Source organism: Panthera tigris, chromosome A1, assembly GCF_018350195.1.
Source record: "Panthera tigris isolate Pti1 chromosome A1, P.tigris_Pti1_mat1.1, whole genome shotgun sequence".
NCBI lineage: Eukaryota > Metazoa > Chordata > Mammalia > Carnivora > Felidae > Panthera > Panthera tigris.
This window is the reverse complement of record NC_056660.1, coordinates 142,416,327-142,429,628: the sequence shown is the minus strand read 5'-3', so window position 1 is coordinate 142,429,628 and position 13,302 is coordinate 142,416,327. Positions and strand designations below refer to the sequence as shown.

At 43.5% G+C, this 13,302-nt stretch overlaps 2 protein-coding genes across 2 annotated transcripts in view; one reads left to right on the top strand and one right to left on the bottom strand.

The window, feature by feature from the left end:
• The window catches only part of JMY (junction mediating and regulatory protein, p53 cofactor), a 94,489-nt gene extending 87,815 nt beyond the window's left edge, over positions 1–6,674 (bottom strand). Inside the window, 1 exon segment of the mRNA XM_007079982.3 lies at positions 5,082–6,674. Coding sequence (XP_007080044.2) covers positions 5,082–6,110 — 1,029 coding nt within the window. The 5' untranslated portion in view covers positions 6,111–6,674.
• LOC122230585 lies at positions 6,109–8,357 on the top strand. Its single transcript, XM_042956565.1, has 4 exons — positions 6,109–6,127; positions 6,229–6,492; positions 6,653–6,986; positions 8,312–8,357. Exons 1-4 carry the CDS (start codon positions 6,109–6,111, stop codon positions 8,331–8,333), a joined length of 639 nt encoding a protein of 212 aa, XP_042812499.1. The 3' UTR covers positions 8,334–8,357.
• The last annotated feature ends 4,945 nt before the right edge of the window (positions 8,358–13,302 follow it).

The window sequence follows — 13,302 nt, the reverse complement described above, 5'->3', positions numbered from 1 at the left end:
ATTTCGGCACATGATTGAAGAAAATGATTAGTATCTAAGTCATTGTTTTCATAGCCTCTACCATTCAAGTCTTTCATCAACTTTCAAGAATCGCACAAAATTCACTTGGCTTCATTATTCCTCAACTGTGTTTACACTGTTTTTATGGGAATATACAAGCAGAACCGCTCTCCCCACTGCAACTATATTATGTCCTTTCTGAGCCTGCTTCTATTATTTATACCTAATCATGGGTCAAGGCACACCAGCCCAATGAAAGGCCAGCACCCTAAGGCTCTAAAAAGACTGACTTATCTACTCTATATATAGTTGAGATTTCAATGTGGCTCTAGAGTTTTGTAATCTTAGTTTTTCACAAAAATTAAGTCATAATTGGGAGAAGGGATGGTAAGCATTCTTCCTAGAGCTCCTGGCCCTTTACATTAAATAACCTCTCAAGTCAGGAGTCATCTATAGCTGAGTCATTTTAAGAGAGAAAGGAAAACAGCAATTAGGCACTCTTATCTAACATAAACCCACCCTTACACCCCTAGGGAACCTCTTTCTTCTGTAACACAACATGGAGACTCTGCCCCACACATACCTATCAAAAAGAACTTGAAATTAAACAAATGAGTTATTTAATTTAAAACACATTATTGAACTAATATTTTTAAATAGTACCATTCTCTCATTCTCAGGAGACTGACATCCCTTTTATTGTCTTCAATAAGGCACTGCAGAAAAAATATGTTTGGATTAAGACAAATCTAAATTTGAATTTGAGTTTGACCACAACTTAGCTGTTTAAGGTTGGCCAAATCCAACATCTTCAAGTCTCAACTTCAGCCCCAGTAAAATGGGTATAAAATACCACTTATCAAAAAAGAGAGTCGGGATGATGAAGAGATAGTAAATAAGAAACTCCAATACCTAAGTAGTTCCAATAAATACTAGTTACATTCCCTGCAATAAATGTTGAGGTGAAAACTCTGCAGAATCCTTATTACAAAACAAACAAAAAAACCAAAATAAACCCAAAAATGAACATTTCCTGAAGCCTCCTTTATACGTGCCAGACACATTGTTAAGCACTTTTTCATAGTATCTTACTTAAATCTCAAGATATCCTTTAAATATCTTCCCCTTTTCCCTGTTTTAAAAAGGTTAAATAACTAAGCAGGTCAGAGAAGTGGTGAGCCCTATTTGGAAGCCAGGTCTTTCTGACTCCAAACACTAGGTAGGCTCTGTCTACAGCATGCCTTACATGGCTACTTATGAAAACACATGCAGCTCTCAGTGTTTTGTTTTCTTACTGGAAATAAATTAAAATCACTGGGAAGAAGTTACCTGAGCAATTTTATAAGCATAATAAATTTCAAAGAGAACAATGATTATTAGATCTTAATCAAGCCTACTATCATAAAGTTTACTATCTAAAGGACCACAACCATTTCAACAATAGTTGTCCTTACACAGAAATTATTTACAAAATTCAGGTCATCACAGGTAAGTAAGCCATAGTATGGGCCACCCAAGCACATACACTATAATATGATCCTCAGTTCTGACCTACAACCAACACTACTGCTGCAACCATTCCAAGAGGCCCTGGTGGCACTGGGTTCAGGGATTGAGTGCCTGCTATATAAATAGCAGTACTTCACTAAACCCTTCTAAATTCCAAGACAAATCTAATCTACCCTGTAATAAATTTCAAGATTAAAGCTCTACTTACAATTCTTATGTCATCTAAAATTTTTTCATTAATATTGTGTCAACTGCAGCTCCTCAGATTATTTCTAGTCGACCCAACTTGTGAATCACTAATAAAACTTTTAGTAGAAAACCTAAGATTTTCATTCTTCACTATTCCACAAAACAAAGCTATAGGAGTATTTCTTATAACCCATATTAAATCATAAGTGTCTTCCAATACTTATACTCCAAGAGTTATGCCCAAAGTTTACAAAGCAAATGAATTACCAGTACAGTTTTAAAGCCCTTTCTGAGGAACACCTTGAAGAATCTGATAAAAGTCTTTCTCTCCAAAAATCCAAATATGTCTGTGCATATAAAACTTGGCTCACTACCTTAAAGCACCCCATTAAAGTCCATCTATATAGCTCCCCTCAATTTATAGGGAATTCATCAATGCCAGATAACAACCTCTTATTTAGAAAGTTCTTGACAGTTTTAAAACATTTTACTCCTACTTCTCAAACTGTACAGTCCCGTAAGGAATTTACATTTATCAATTTTTAAAATTTTATTTACCTACAACTATAAATCAAAAAGATTCTTCCAAATCCTTTAAATTCTCATAATACTAAAAAAACAAAAACAAACAAACAAAAAAAACAACCACCTCTCATGTTCTTGGTCCACAAATATTGAGTGCTCACAAGATGTGTGGCCCTGAACCAGGGATGGCAAAGAGAATTCCAAGATACTGTCAAGGCCAGTGACCTTGAAAAGTTTACAATCTAGCAGTACAGTCTGTTCCACTTAAAAAACAAAAAACAAAAAAAAAAATAAAAAACAAAAAAAACTCCTTTCAACAATTTACTGAGTATTTTGAACAAAAACAGGTGTGGTTTTTAAGCTAAAGCCTTTAAATAGATAGGAAAAGGAATATTATGGAGGAAAAAAAAGCAGAATAGACCCAGAGAAACTAAAAAGAGGGAAAACCATAACCAAAGACTAAATTTTCTAGTAACATGTATCTAAAAATGTGTTTAATTTACCAGGTACACCTGGCTTGAACACCTATAGCCACTTCCACAAATTAAGTCAACTTCAAAATTGGGAACAAAAAAACCATTCAATGAGAGGTAATAACTTAACAGAATCATTAGTACTAAACTGACAAAATTTCCATAAATATTTTACTTTAAAAAAGTTATTGCAAACTATTAAAATAGTAAAAAACTTAAGCAGTTAGGGAACAACAACAAAAACAAGGCTGGTGTGCTCTTAAACTCCCATTATCAAGCCCAGAGCAGACGTCACTAATTAAATCACACCACCCTTTTTTCCCCACTAAGCCTCATTTCTTTCAAAATAAAGTTCCAGTAGCTATCAGGGTGAGCACTATAAGTGAATTTGTTGTTACTGTTATTTTTCAAATACTGTTCAAGCCAACTCAATGAAGCACCAAAAATGTATGTACGTATTTAATGTCCAACGAATTTACAATAAACTTCATCTGAGTTGTTTTCCAGAACACAAAATACTCTTTAAAACTTTAAACCTCTCTCCGTTAAGGAGAATTTATTATGGTCAATATAACCTTAATTAGGAAAAGATATTCTTTTAAAACATGTAACACTCCACCCCCATGGAAGAGTTCCAGATAACTGTAATTAATTAACTACATTTTTTGGCAATCCTCATTTTTGACCCTATTTGAATTAAACCAGACAAAATTACTTTTTCTGAATATCAACAAAATTAAAACTAAACCTGCCTACATCTTCAGAAATGTAAGAATTGCAAAATTTAACAAAAAAGTGTAAGAGAAAGAAGCACTAATTTGTCCTTCCAGTTTAAAAAAAAAAATACAGGTCAGTTTTAACAAAACTCTAAAGAAAATATATGTGACCATTTAAAATTTGTTACTTCCTTCCAAAAAGAATTTAAGGGAGAACACAGATGCCAGAAGATGATAAGGTGGAAAATAAAAACAGATCACTGGAACTCTAGGATCACATTACCAGGTGGGTGATGCTTAGCACTAAATAAACTAACAGGAAGGAATGAAAACCTGAATTCAGTAAGTTTTAAGAGAGCACTGTGGGATTAGGGAAACAAAAAGTTATTTCCTAAGTCTCCAAGTCTAGCAATGAAAAATACATACTATTCTATGAAGAAACCAGGAGATGAGCATCCTAGCCGTAATAGCAGGATTCAAGTATTACATAAACACAGGCATGGTTAACAGATGACAACACAATGTCAGGAATATAAACACCATAAAAAGGAGCATTTCCGCACCCCACCTCTAACCTCAATTAGTAGTAACACTAAAAATAGTAGCTTTGAGGAAATATCTGTTAGTGTCCATTGGTAAAAACTAAAGTGTATCTTTTTTTCCCAAGATGTTTTATTTTTAAGTAATCTCTACACTCAACTTGGGGCTCCAACTCAACCAGGAGATCAATAGTTGCACACTCTATACAGACTGAACCATACAGACTACCTGAAAACTAAAATATATTTTGGAATACTCTTTTAGTAAAGTTCCTTCAGCAGAAGCTGTTCTGTAGGCAGGACCTCAAATTATGCATATCTTATCTTGCTTGTAGAGCTCCGCATGCATACCCATGCAGACTTTTTCCATTATTTCATGTAATTTTAAGCGTAAGAAAGTTTGAAAAGGCTTGATACTACTTTTACTCTTAGAAGGACACAAAGTATAATAAACATTCCTGCCCAGGACCTTTTTTTCCTCCCTAAAACAGGAATGAAACATGAGCCAGCTATCAAGACTTGAGAGATTCCGAGAGTGGTCATAAACCTTTAAAAATACATTTGCATCCAATGGAGAGTGGTGCCTTTTCAGTTAGACAGGCCACTCATTTGGAGGAAAACGAATTTAAAATTTGCCTAAGTTGCCAAACTACATATGAAGATAAAAAAAAAAGACCAAGTGTATTCCCAAAGACAAACTATTATGAGTAAATGAACAGGACCAGAAAAGTAGGGTTAACATTTGGGCAATTATTGCTGGAAAGAGACGCAAGAGAGAAACGAACACACGGTGTCCATTTACCTGACGCCTTTGGCCTCAGTGGCTCTAATTTTATTTCCAGCACGGAGGAGTAAACCGAACTCTTATTATATAGAACCTATTTGATAAACGGAAGAAGAAAATCTAAAGACTTATATCAAAGTTCCTTCAGAGGGCCAATTAAGGTAAAGCACGGTTTTCCTACCACTGAAAGGAATTAAGGGGGAGAACGGTAAGGAACCCATCTTCTTCCTCTTCTCTTGTCCAGAAAAACAAGTTTCCCAAATGCGCACAGTCCAGACTGAGGTTTCAACCCCCGGCAGTGAGTAACCAAAAGCAAGGACTGCTGCAGCCCAGACTAGGTTCTTACCTCCTGGATGCGCTTCCTGGCCCGCTGAAGCACTTCTTCGTAGCCCTTCTGCCGCAGCTCGCTAAGGCTTTCGTAATACTCCTCAGGGTCGTCGGTCTCAGTGAAAAGTACCTGGGACAGGATCTTCCAGCCGCAGGTGTCCAAGCCATGGCCCAGGTAGACCTGGAGCTGGTAACATAAAGTGTCGATCTCCTGCTCGGTCATCTCTGGGGCCCCCCCAAACAGCACGGTCCACATGCCAGAGGGCTCCTCGGGGAACACGGGTAGGCACTGCTCCAGCTGCGAGTTCACAGAACACAGCTGCTGGTGCACAGCACGCAGATCCTGGAAGGAGAAGAGCCCAGCCCAGCTACACTCCTCTGCCGGAGACTCCAGCTCGGCGGTAGGCGGCGGCTGCTCCGCGTCCGAGAGCGCCAGGGCTCCCGGGGCCACCTCGTCCTCCCTCACCATTTCCAGCACCTCGATCTCCTCGGAGACCGCCCCGCAGGCGCTCACTACTCGCACCGAGGACACCGTGGCCTCCGGAGGCGCCGAAGGGGCGGCCCCCGCCACATCTCTGCCTTCAGATCCCCTTCGAACCGGGCTAGTCTGGGCCCTCACTGGGCTTCTGAGAGGGCTCTCCGCCCCTTTGCCGGCCGGACTCCGCAGCAGCGGGTCCCCTCGAAGGCTGCGCGCACTCCGCGGAGAGCCGCCCTCCGCCCAGGCCGGACTCCTCCGGGGTCCCGGGCTCCTGCCCAGAATCGCAGAGGCCGTGGCCTCGGGCCGGCCCTTGCCAGCTGGACTGCCCGGCCCGCGGGTCCCGTCCGACGTGGATGCTCCGGGCTCCGCGCCCCCTCGCGCCCCCGCCTGCTCCCGGGAGCCGCTCCTCTGCCTCTGGGCCGTCCGGTTGTGGCAGGTTATGGCAAACTTGCCCTCAATCTCGTTCCAGGCCACAATGAAGACAAACTTGTGCTTCTCGCGCTCGTCGAACACATGGGGCCGCACGGCCACCCAGTCCGACTCGAGCGTCTCCTCCAGCGCGAAAGACATGGTGGCTCCGGAGCCAGGCCGCGGGGGAGGCGCCGAGGGCCCTGCCCGCCCGAAGACTCACCGGCTGGCTGCACCGCGCCCCCTGCTCACCCTCGCTGGGCGCCTTCGGCCATCTTAGCGCGCCAGCCGGCTCTCCCCGCTTGCTCGCCCGGCCCTCAGCACTCGAACCCGCCGCGCTTCTTTGTGGCGGGGCTCGCGGGAAAGACAATACGCGTCCCCGGAGCAGGTAGTTCACATGGTCACGTGCGGCTGGATCTGTTTACAAGCCCCGCGCTGCGGCGGCGCCTCGCGTCCGACCCGGCCGCCCCCAGCGCGAGGCCGCGGTGCTGCGTCTTCGGCTCTCTGAAGGTGAGGCGCGGGTCCCGCGGGGCCAGGCAGGCCGGTAGGCGGTCAAGACCAGCCGCTCGTCCAAGCGGATCTCCCCGCCCCTCCTCCTTCTTCTCTTCTTCCCGACCGCCCGGAGCCGGCCTGACGGAGAGACGCGTCTCCTAAACTCTGAGCTTCAGAATCGCCACAATGTTGCCATTTGGCTGCTGACGTAGGCTCCTCCACGAGGGACGTAAACACGGGCACGTGCCGCACGCTGGTGACGCGGCGGCGGCGCGCACACCCCGTGCGCGCGCGCCGGCTCCGCCCCTCGGCGTCCCCCGCCCTCGCCTGCAAGCGGCCGCGCGCGGGACTCTGTCCATCTTTCCGCTCAGCCTCCTTCTCCCAAGACTGGAGCCGGCAGTTGGCAGCAGTCTGCTGGCTCTGGAGACGGTCAGAGTGCCAGGTGTGCCTTGCGGTACAGGTGGCCTCTGAATCTCGAGAAGGAAGGAACAAAGGTGGAGGAACTGAGATTTTTCGAAGCCCCGTCATTCAAAGGGACCTTGAAATGTAAATGTGTTTCCTTTCGCTCTGGTGGAAGTCGGTATCGATAACTCCTATATTCAGAAAATACTCGGTAACATCACAGGAGCTATGTGCTAAACTTTACTAGGATACCCCGGATTGTTGGATTCTCCCTAGCACTCTTGAGACACCGTTTAAGATATGAAAGGAAATTGTCTGAAGACAACCCAAGAGAACTCCAAAACCAAATTAAATGAAATGAAAATTCAGTCTTGTCCTAATAGTATGAATGTTTACGTTCCAGTTCAGCCGTGTTTTACTGCTTCTGGTTTCATCATTGTGTACTGTTCTGTGAACCTCGTTTCGAAGTCACTGGCTTAAACCCTTTTGAAGTTGAATTCAATTATCAGAGATCACAGAATGCACATACAAAAAAAAAAAATCATGTAAATCTGAAGAATTCTGCTACTTATGCTGAATGATGACGAAACACATTTTTAAAATTGCCTGGTGGATCTTATCTAGTTTATATTATTGGCATTCTCTTTCGCATTAGTACTCCATTCATAGTGCAGCTATTCTGCATCCACAGTAAAGTACCATGGGAATTATTCTTTTACTTTTGTCCATATTTCATTTTTTTAAGTTTATTTATTTGTTTTGAGAGAGAGAGGGAGACAGATGATCCCAACAGGCTCTGTGCTGTCAGCTCAGAACCCGACTCCAAGCTCTAGCTCCTGTACTGTGAGATCATGACCTGAGCCCAAACCAAGAGTTGGAGGCTTAACCGACTAAGCCACCCAGGCACCCCATTTATGCAAAACCATTTGGATTAAAACCATTATCTAGGTTTACTTCAGTATACTGACATCTGAATAAACAGCCAAAAGTTTTAACCCTATCACTCAGGAGGACATTGTAGACCTGTAGATCTACTTGTACCGGGGGAAAAAAAAAAAAAAAATTGGGGCAGGATGAGCAAAAAGGGAAAAAGACAGATTTTTTAACTCCTTTTTTACTATTCTTTTTTTATTTTTTATTTATTTATTTATTTTTAATTTTTTTTTCCAACTTTTTTAATTTATTTTTGGGACAGAGAGAGACAGAGCATGAACAGGGGAGGGGCAGAGAGAGAGGGAGACACAGAATCGGAAACAGGCTCCAGGCTCTGAGCCATCAGCCCAGAGCCTGACGCGGGGCTCGAACTCACGGACCGCGCGGGGCTCGAACTCACGGACCGCGAGATCGTGACCTGGCTGAAGTCGGACGCTTAACCCACTGCGCCACCCAGGCGCCCCCCTTTTTTACTATTCTTTATGTGGAACCACAAATTTTCAAGTCTTGTAACCGAACTTGTGCCAACTCTCTAGTGCAAATAAATCAGAGATCTAACTTTCAAAAGGCAGGAAGAGAGACAGAAAACCCATTGCAAATCTGTATCACCAGGTAAGCAAACATTATTTTCCTGTCTTCTGCTAAAAATGTACCACTAAAAGTTTTTCTGATAAAAAGTGATGACATGATCACTAGCTGTCATAGTACATTACAGATAACTATGAATACCAAGAATGAGCATTAAAAGGATATGTTCATAGGAAATATTTTTATTATGTATATTAAAATTGCAATATTTATCCACAGATATTAACTTGTGTCTGATCACAATAGTGCAGGAGAACATTGTTTGGTGGTCACACAGGTATTAAGTATTTTCCCCAAATACTCTGGTCACTGTGTTTGATCAAAAGGGTTGTTTCGATGTTTCTCATTTCCTTGAAGTAATTGTTATCCTAGAAATGAAAAGAAAGAAACCAAAATTCCCATGGCAGCTTACTGTATACTACTCAACAATTCTTTATTTAGATATGCATCTGATTGTCAGTCAAGCAAGATCTTTGAGTACATAAATCACTCCCTAGGAGTCAGTAACACCATAGAAAACTACATCACCTTACCAGCTTTGAAAGGCCTTGAAAACAATTATCTGTGTGAATTTTTTTTTAACTATTGAGGACTGTTAGGTAATCTGCAAAATGATTTAACTCTGTAGGCCTTTTAATAAAGACTGTAATCATTTACATAGCAATATTCAAATTACATAGCATTTTCCTGCACATTTTCATTTTATCCTCACATCAATCATGTAATGTACTTATGAAAGGAACAAGTCTTTAGTTTAACATGCGAGAAAACAGCAGTTCTATTACTTTGGTCACACATCCCAGGACTGGGAACAGGGAATGGCTTGAGTTCAGAGGCCTAATGGATGTATCTGTCTCTGTTAGATTCTCTCAGAAGCAGATGCAAAAGTTTATGGGGGGCGGGGGAGGGGGCGGGCAGTAACACCCGTAAAAGAAAAGGGGCAGAAGCAGGACTGGGCAGGCTACTCCAACAGGGAGCTCCAGAACAAAGGTTATTCTTTAAACTTCCCCCATTGAGTAGAAATGATTAGGCCTTGCTCAGTCATTAACTGGGGACAACTCTGAGAAAAGCATAGGATGGTAACCAGAAATTGAAGACACAAACAGCTGGAGAGACTGTCAGCCAGCTAACCACATTCCTTGCAGCTGCAGAATGAGTCCTTTCTTAAAAGACGATCTGATTGACACATCCCCACATCTGCCAGTTTACCTTTTGTGTCCGTGGATCTACTTCATAACATATGTGGGGAGCGGCCCCGTCAGGGCTCTGGTTGGCTCCTCTTCCTGAGGGGAAAGTTAGAAGAAGGAAGTAAAGAGACTATAGCCTCCACAGCTGTGGTTGGTCTCACAGCCAAAACTGGTACTCATTAAGTCGCCTCTCCACTGCCTGCTCTAAAATCCCTCACTCTGTTGGCTTCAGTGGTTTACGTGGTGGTGTTTCCTAAACGCTCATTCGAGGGGTCTGAGCTCCTGGTGACCTTACCTGCATTTACCTGACCTTACCTCCATTACCACATCACTACATTTGTCACAATTAGGCAAGTACGTACCAAGAGGCACCCGGTCGCCACCTGAGTTCCATGCATGTTCCTCCCCTCTCCCATCAAGTAACACAAGCCCTGCCTCCTTCTGCTGGGTTAATTACCCCTAACAAGATGGTGATTCCTATTCTTGCCTGCTAGTTTCTGGCCACACAGAGCCCAAAGTGTTCAAGTGGCAGCTGTAGCTTATCGTTCAATAAGGTCTTGGCTATCTTGTGACAAGAGCATATGTATTTTGTGTTTTTTGTTTTTTTTAATTTTTTTTCAACGTTTTTTATTTATTTTTGGGACAGAGAGAGACAGAGCATGAACGGGGGAGGAGCAGAGAGAGAGGGAGACACAGAATCGGAAACAGGCTCCAGGCTACGAGCCATCAGCCCAGAGCCTGACGCAGGGCTCGAACTCACGGACCGCGAGATCATGACCTGGCTGAAGTCGGACGCTTAACCGACTGCGCCACCCAGGTTCCCCAAGAGCATATGTATTTTGAACATCAGGATCTCTAACCTTGCAGAATTCAGAGCTGTGGGGCCTTCAGTTGGTCACTCAAAGTGACGGGGAGGCCACTCCTGCTTCCATCCTTTGGTTCGTGGACCCGTGTATTCTTCCTCTTGGGGACATAGTGCTATATAAAGTTCTGTAATTCAATGTTTATATATGTCTTGGAGGATGGTACCCCCATCCTTTTGGGGTGTTGCCGCTGAGCTGATGCTACAGCTGTACCTCCAACATGCCACGCCAATACTCTATTTAGCCAGTAGCTTCTAGATGACACAGTATATGACATGATCACTGGACCTGTAAAATGAGTTCCCTGATTGGATCTTATGTTGTTTCATGTCTGTAGATCAGGCATTCTATAAGTGGCTTGATGGTGCACAGGAAAGGCAAACCCGTACCCAGATTAAGTTTCTAGTCCTGTGAGAAAAACCACTGCCTCTTCCAGGATGAAAATGGTCCCCTGTAGACCATTTGCTACCAAGTGGCCAGTTAGTCTCCACATTGATGTCTATTGCTGGCAGATTGATTCAAAGCAGACAATCACTAGATTGACCTTCGTAAGTGGAAGTCATGTTTTTTGACCCATGCAAAGCGTCTATCTCTTTCACTGTGATCATGTCATCTGTTTGCCTATCATGCCAGTGAATGTCAGCTAGTCAAGTTACTTTGTCTGCTTGGTCATTTGGGTCTCAGACCATGTGGGTGCTTTCTGATGGGTATTAAAATACAATATAAAAATCTTCACACCTTGTTCCCACTCTCATATGTCTGTCTACATGTCTCTTTTTCAGACCTCCTTATCTCTGATATTTGTATTTTTCTCCTTCCAGGCTTCTGACCGTTCCCCATTGGCCAGAGCCCATCTATGTTTTGCCTCTAGGCTACTTTCCCTTTCACACAAAGTGGATGACCAGATACATCTGAAGTTCTTCCCATTGGGAAGATTTTTCTTTCACAAAGAGTCTCATCACCATTTTTCACAGCCACCTTGAATAAGTTATATAATGCAGGCAGCATCCACTTTGGGTTTTTGCCTAATACTGAATCACCCATCCATAAACCAAGTGGGGGAGGGGGACTCCTTCTTCAGTTGATTGAATAGGAGATCCATGTGGCCACTGGTGTGAACTCAGAAGGGACACTCCTACATAGCGGATGCCATGAGGTCCTGGATCCACTGTTCATGCCCCTGGCAGTGTCATATTTTCCTGCTCATACTCAGTCTCAAATGTACCATATCCATCTAATGATGGATTGCTTACTTTATGACTTGTTCCTAACTGATGATGGGCAGTTCCAGACTGTGGTTGCTTGGCATCCCAAAGTCCAGCATTTCAGCTCTATCAGAGCCCGTAAGCATGCTAGGAGCTATTTTACAAAAGGGGCATAACTCTCTGCTGCAGATGGGGTGACCTTGTTCCATAACCCCACGAGCCTGAGTTGTGGTTGTTCCTTTGGGACTTGTCATTAACTTCTTGTCGTATCTTTTTGTACTACTGACATCTCAAATAGCATAGAGTGTGCTGAAATCATTGTTCTAAACAGCAGGGCTACTTGCTCTACAGTTAGGACCATTACCTCTAAAGTCCAAGAAGGCTTCACAGTCATTGTATTTCCTTCTTGTAACAGTGGATGCATGCTGCAGCAATTTTCCCTTTACTTTGAAGGGAATGTCTTGGCATGTTCCTGACTGTGGGATGTGCAGAAACTTTACTGAGTTGCCAAGTACCTGAATTTTTGTAGAGTGTGTCTCTCTCCGTCTGGAGTACATATGTCTTACTAATTCTCTAGCACTCTAGTACCCTCTTACTTACTCATCTGCCAGACTGTCATCATGTCATCAGTGTAATGAATCAATATGATGTTCTGTGATATGTCCAGATGGTCCAGATGTCTTCAGGCTACACGATGACAAATGGTGGGAGAGTTAACACAGCCCTGGAGCAAACCATTTCTGACCATCTTTCCTGACTGGTATAGAAGAATATACACTCACCAAACCAGTGGCTGCATACTACATACCATATTATCTGTCCTTGCAAAGAAACTACATCTGGCTGGATGGCTGCGATCAGGGCTCTTTCTTGGTTGAGCTAGCAGGAGTCTGCAAGATACATTTGGTTTCTGCAAGGACCAGACCAGCAAATTAAACAGAGATATGCGGGGGACCAGCATGCCTGCATCTTTAAGGGTGGCACTAATCTCTGCCATCCCTCTCCAGGGTTACACTGTTTCTGATGTAACACTATCTTGCTGCGAGTTAGGCAGTCTCAGAGGGTTCTGCTTGGCCTTCCCCACTATCAGAGCTCTCACCAACAGGTCCAATGTGTGGGTGACTCCAATCACCACATATATCAATCCCAATTATATATTGGAGGGCTTGGGAAATGAGTACCAGGTGAGTTCAGAGACCGAGTGGACCCAGACTTTGGGTAAGACTCTATTTATCACCTGGCCCTTGTATGTGTATCCTCACTATAATACAGAGCCTGTGACAAAGTTTTGGGTCTTTGAATATCAGTACCAACTTGGACCCTGTGTCCAACGGTACTTGAAATGTCTGAAAGTTTCCCCTTCTGCAGTGAACACTCACGCCATACATGGCCTAGTTCCCTTTGGAGAAGCACTGGGGAAATCTTTATGTATTACAGAGTCCTTCCCCCTGAGACCCAATCATCTCTTCAGTCATTGGGCACCAGGTCTGAAAACTGAAAAATGGTTCGGGTCCAGAGACTGGGCAAAGGACTTTTTTGGGGTAACTTCGTTCAACCTCCTACTCATCCACTCTTGCTCTGTTTTGACTATGTATATGAAGCAGTGCATTTTGGCTGTACAATTATTTTATCCTTCAAGACACTGTGTTCTCTTAACCCTCCCATAACTGTGGACACTGTGACC